This window comes from Lepidochelys kempii, chromosome 9, assembly GCF_965140285.1.
Source record: "Lepidochelys kempii isolate rLepKem1 chromosome 9, rLepKem1.hap1, whole genome shotgun sequence".
NCBI classification, from domain to species: domain Eukaryota; kingdom Metazoa; phylum Chordata; order Testudines; family Cheloniidae; genus Lepidochelys; species Lepidochelys kempii.
In genome coordinates, this window is record NC_136388.1 from 21,948,106 (window position 1) to 21,954,105 (window position 6,000).

General features: G+C 43.7%; 2 protein-coding genes across 21 annotated transcripts in view; one reads left to right on the plus strand and one right to left on the minus strand.

Annotated features, from left to right (window-relative positions):
• The window catches only part of B3GALNT1 (beta-1,3-N-acetylgalactosaminyltransferase 1 (Globoside blood group)), a 36,928-nt gene extending 35,241 nt beyond the window's left edge, over nt 1-1,687 (minus strand). For 14 of the 20 annotated variants that reach the window (XR_012160745.2, XR_012160744.2, XM_073359515.2 and 11 more), the window contains exon 1: nt 710-1,095. The gene's annotated coding sequence lies outside the window, so the exon portion shown is untranslated. Of the gene's footprint in view, nt 1-709; nt 1,096-1,607 lie in introns of those variants that run through there. The other 6 variants (XM_073359516.2, XM_073359507.2, XM_073359505.2 and 3 more) reach the window with 4 other exon arrangements.
• Nucleotides 1,688-5,415: 3,728 nt separating this feature from the next.
• ARL14 (ARF like GTPase 14) lies at nt 5,416-6,000 on the plus strand. Its single transcript, XM_073358758.1, has one exon. The coding sequence runs from the start codon at nt 5,416-5,418 to the stop codon at nt 5,998-6,000; it is 585 nt and encodes a 194-aa protein (XP_073214859.1).

Sequence of the window (6,000 nt, forward strand, 5' to 3'; positions counted from 1 at the left end):
CTTAACGGTTTTTTTTCCCCTCACATTTTTTACCTGTAATATGAAGTTGCTCTAAGACAATTATTCACTGGAAACATTCAGTCTTATTTATATGGTCAAATATATAGGAAATATATAAACATTTTCATCTGTAATGCGAAGCAATTTTGGCAAAGGGAGGATAAGTTACTATAATTTGAAATCATTGGTTGACAACTTGTTCATCTCAAAGTATTCATTATTTAGCTTAATTTTTCCACACTAACATTTTGTTATGGTGCAGCTATACTGTTGCAGTTCCAATAAAATATTAATCTGGTCTAATCACTCAGTTAGTAGGCCTATTTTTGGACCTATGTTTCATACACAACCATAGACACATCAATGAAAACCCCTAGTAAAGATACGCTGCAGTAGTGTAATCTTGATCTGCTGCAGTTCACAGTGTGCCTGTTTTTAAAGGTCATGATTACCTACAGTGCATTACAAAGACACAAGAACTTTGCAATGTTGCTGCTACATTGGCATAGGTAAACCATTTGAACAGGAAAAAGAAGTGGAACTAGAGTTATGACATTGTGATACAGTGCGTAACTTAGTTACAGGTAAACAATGACATGCATCTGAATAGAGTGAATCAAAAGAAGGGATAGTGTGCTAAGGGCAATTAGTAATAAAATACCATTTTAAAACCAAGTAATTAAAATAAATGGTAAGATGCAACACTTACAGTGGGTAACAGGAAATGGAGTCCCATGTAGGCTCACCGTATGGTAGCTAAGCCAAAGCTGGCACTGCTGTCAGGCTCCCTACAGACAAGGTATGCCTGTGGAGGCATTCTCCTCACACAAACCCAGGCAGAGTTGTGACCAGTTTTAGGGTGGTGGACGTATCAGGGAACCAACTTTTTTTGGCCACTCAGTACCTTATTTCAGGCTGCAACACGTCGGCATAGGGCTACACTGCACTTCTAAGGCCACAACCCTGGGGCAGGGGTGCTAAGGCAGCACAGCCAGCCAGGAGCACCTGCCCCTCTGGCAACCACTGCAGGTGGCTCACCCCATCCACGGGAACGTCAAACCACTCTGCAGGGCTCCCCTCCCTGCCACCCCATCTCCCTCTTCGTTACCCCCAGGGCCCGCCCCTCTGCCCCCTCCTTCCACCCAGGGCCGGCTCTACAGTTTTTGCAGCCCCAAGCAGCGAAAAAAACTGCCGCCGCGGACGGCAAAAGGAAGAAGCTGCCGGCCCTGCTTCCACCCTCGGGGCAAGCTACACCCATCCCCCTCCCTCCTTCTCTCCCCTGAGCCCCCTCCATAGCAGCAGCCGTTCTGAGGGCCAGTAAGGGGAGGCTGAAGCAGACGTTACTGAGCAGTAACCCTTCCAGGGAATAACGGTCCTGACACCACGATAGCCGGAATGGCGGCGCAACCCTCCCCAGCGCTCACAAATCCCAAGCCGCACGTCCCGCCAGCTGCCTCTCGCGCTCAAGGGCGCGTGAGCCCGCAGCTAGCCTCGCCAGCCGCGCTCAAGGGCGGGTGAGCCCCCAGCTACCCCCCGCCAGCGGACCAGCCCTCATCCCCCTCCTAAGAAGCTGACCCCTTGCCGCTACTGACACGCCTAGACCCTACCTTCGGGCCGCTCGCAGACCTCACCCCCGCGCATGGTCGGTGGGTGAACCCCCCCACTTCCGGGAGGCCCCGCCCGCCGTGGTGGGAGGAGCCCCGGAGCGCCCGCCCCAGCGGCGCCGGGCCGAGTCGCTGGTCCCCCCATCCCCGGCCGGCCTGTATGGTTAGGCGGCAGCGACATGGGGAATTTGAGAATCTCAGTGGCACTTAAGCATGGGACGTAGTTGCCTAATTGCCCCGTTAGACGCCTGTGTTCCAGTGTGGACCTGCCCCATAGGGCTTACTCGCCTGCCTCCCTCCATTGACTTTAATTCCAGTCTCCAGGTGTGACTGAATAGGCCTGTCCCATTGACTTCACATTGACTACTCATGTTAGTCAGCACTCCTGAGACTGATAAGTGTTTGAAGGCTTAGTTCCAAAGTTAGAGTACTAACATACTAAAATGTGTTGCTGTCTTGAAGAAAAACATTGCATCCCATTATCAAAATCCCACATCTCACTGCTAAAAGATAATAGGTCTGAACAAAGGCCCGGATCCAAACATTGAGTCACTTGGATTCACAGCTGAATCACAATTTTGCAACTGGCTCCTATCTCTGTACAGCGCTATCTGTTTAATGGGCTTAACCAAATTTCTGAATACAAACACCCTCAAATTATGGGGAACTTTGGCTCAGAGCCAAACCACATCTTGGACTCTGTAGCTAAAAGGACAACGTCAAGGTATTTGTCATCTTTTAATAAATGTTGCTTATAGCTAAAGGCAATTAAGTAGACCTAAAAAGCCGTAAGTGGCTTAGGAGCTATGGGCTAGATTCACAAAAGGCCCTAGATCAGTGGTGGGAAACCTGCGGCCCGTCAGAGTAATCTGCTGGTGGGCCGCGAAACAGTTTGTTTACATTGACCGTCCCTCAGGCACGGCCGCCCGCAGCCCCCAGTAGCCGCGGTTCGCTGTTCCCGGCCAATGGGAGCTGTGGGCGGCCGTGCCTCAGGGATGGTCAATGTAAACAAACTGTCTCGTGGCCCACCAGCGGACTACCTTGATGGGCCGCAGGTTGCCCACCACTGCCTTAGATGCTTAAATCTAAGTAGGAGTAGGGAAACCACCTCCTGAATCTCCCACATAGTGGCTAAGTGCTCTGACTGCCAGGCTATAGAGTCATTCTCTTTCACTGGCCCAATGATTCCAAAGTTGGGTGTGGCTATGCTTAGCATTGCCATGCCTACATTTCTGTCTCAGTGTGCTTTAGTGAATTCTCCTCTGCTTAGTAGATGTTTTCTGTGAAGGTCCCTTCACTTTACATTCACTGCCCACCTTCAAAGCTTTGCTTCTCTCTCACTCTAGGTTATGAAGAGGGATGAGCATTATGACAGCAGTTACTGGTGGAAGAGGGAGCAATTTCTTTCAATCTTTATTTTGGCTGCCTGTTGACAGTTAGGGGTCTGGCACAATTACTGGAGTAAGGATGATAATAAAGGGAGCTGTAATAACAAGTGTAGTTAAAATTATGTCTAGAGCAATGGATAGTTCCTTTTCATGTTAATGAATCAAAATAAATTAAATCATATGTAATATTTTAAGACTATCACCTTGAGTGGCTCTATAATTTCAAATAAATTATGAGGAAAAACTAGGACTTGCTTTGTCTATTAGGACCTGAGAATCAAAGTTTTATTTATTTGAAAGCAGTAAGACACTACAAAATTGTATAATTGTAAATGGAAACATAGGCCTGATCCTCTGAGGTGTTGACACCTTCTGAAAGGTAGTGCGAACCCTAACACCTACAAAAGAATTCATAACTGAGGGTGCTCAGCACATTACAAGATCAGGCTCAGAGTTATCTGAAAAGGGTGTAGCCCAAACTTTGGAATTTTCTATGTAAATAATAATTAGCCTTGGGCCAAGGAGGTGGTGTTTGGCTTGAACATAGGCTGCTGGTCAACATGCAGCTATCCCCTGGCTAGGATTTGGGTTTACATTTGACAGCACCAAAATCTCATGAACTTTTCTGGAGAGATTTCTGTCACCTTGGCCTGCATCTGAACCAGATTTGGAAAATAGGCTCCATCCAGTTTTGAGATTGCAGTTGAGTCCCAATTCCACTGATAATGAAAACACTGAACATTTGTAAAAGAAAGCTAGAGATTATGTATTGTATGTTATTTAGGTGGAGATAAATGGTAAGCCTAACTACTAATACTTCTGGGTGTTCTATATAGTTTTAAATTATTGTGCCATTTAAGAGAGCACCAGGGAAGATCACTGAAGTCAATCAGAATTATACCAGGCTTGATCCCTATGTAGATCCACAGAAAGTTCTGGAAAACTATGAGTGTCATACTGTTTAGAAACAATTAGTCTCTCTTGATTTCCCTTCTCTCCCCTCCCCCCACCTTGTTCCATTGCCTAGCATATTGGTGCAAACACAAAATCTTTATTTGCTGTAACATCACAACTTGTTGCTGTGGGTGTGATTACACAGAAACAAACAGAAGATTATGATTTCAGGCAAATTTGCATCTTATCAAGGGCTATATCATAAAGTATGTATGCTGGCTCTGAGAGGCAGAGCACCTTTATAAACAATTAGACACAAACATAACAAATTTGCTGTTTGTGACTATAACTTCCTCAGCAACCAATGCTGATGTCACAATCAAAGATGATGCCTTCAGGTAATGGATAAGCAGGAGGAGCAAATTACTCTGAACTAAAAATATGTTTCTTTAGGCTATTATGGTTTGAATTGGTCCACATAGCCTGATAAATTATATTAGAAACAAATTTAGTTGAAAGTGTGTAAAATTGCTGACACACATCCATACTGATTTTAAAGGCCAGTGCAGTTAGGGCCTGAAAATCCTCTGTAAAGTGCTTTCCTTGTAATAACTATTAATAATATCATGGATAATAACACTTTATGACTTTTCTTTTGAGTTGCCAAGCACTATGGCTCTTATTAACATTAGTGAGAGTTGTGAGTGCTGAGCACTGTTGAAAATCAACCCATAAACATTCAATGTGCCACACAAACATTAACTAGTTAATCAGTGTATTTGTTCTACTTATAATCCTCATTGTCTGTGATTATCACTCATTGTGTTATGTCTTATTCTAGGCCCTGGAACAACTCACATAAGGAGGGTTTGCATCCTCAGACCAGGATCTTTATCAGCTTGTACTTTTATAATGATCAAAAATCCATACAACACTCCCACCCTCCCATGAGGTAAGTAAGTAAGAATTATTATCCATGTTTCACAGAAAGGGAAGTTGAGGAAGAGTGGTTAAATGATTTTTCTCATGGCCACACAGTGAATCAGGATTAGAACTCCAAAATTGGTGATTTCCAAGCACATGCCCTGTGTGTTGTTACAAATCCACTGCCTGCTCAGTATCTAGAGCACTGTTATATGTGTTTATACTCTCTTATAATGTATAAATAGCCCATACACCACAACAGCAGGCTTTTTATGTAAGTATGGCATTGCCACTGTTCAGCATGTTCAGAAATACTGTAACCTTTGGGCTTCATGACTAATTGGTATGCTCTCATGTCTGCTCCACCCAAAGGCTAGGCAGTGAACATTATACCTTCATAAAATACTGTTTGCCTATTATCAAGTTGATAAGGACTCTACATAAATACACAAAGGCTTATTGTTCATAGCACAAAGCCTCTTCTTCTACTTCCTCTTCTTTTACTTTTTGCTTCATCTCATGGAGAAAGAAGGGCTTTCTGACAAAAATCACTCTGATAAAAGAAATAACATCTTTAAGACATAATACAGATAATTACAGCAAGAATGGGTCTGCTGAGTTCCAAACACTGCAGAGTCAAACCAGCTAAGATATTAATGCTGGGACTCGATTCAGCTGGGAAATCTACACTATTGTACAAGTTAAAGTTTAATGATGTTTTCCTAACACTCCCAACAATCGGTTTTAACGTGGAAATGATTGAAACAGGGCAAAATATTGCTATAACAATCTGGGATGTTGGAGGGCAACATAAAATGAGGACATTTTGGTGCAATTACTTTGAAAATGCCGATGGCCTAGTGTACGTTGTGGACAGCACTGATAAGCAACGTCTGGAAGATTCAAAGAAAGAATTTGAACTCATCTTAAAGAATGAATTTGTAAAGAATGTGCCTGTTGTTTTGCTAGCTAACAAGCAGGATCTTCCTGGAGCTTTGAACGCTGAGGAAATAACCAGGAAATTCAACATGCAGAAACATTGCAGTGATCGAAATTGGTATGTACAGCCTTGTTGTGCCATCACTGGGGAAGGTCTGCCAGAAGCATTCCAAAGAATAACAGCATTTGCAAAAAACTGGAAAAAATCCAAAGAAGCTTTTACAATTTTCAAGCAAGATGAAAAGTTGTAA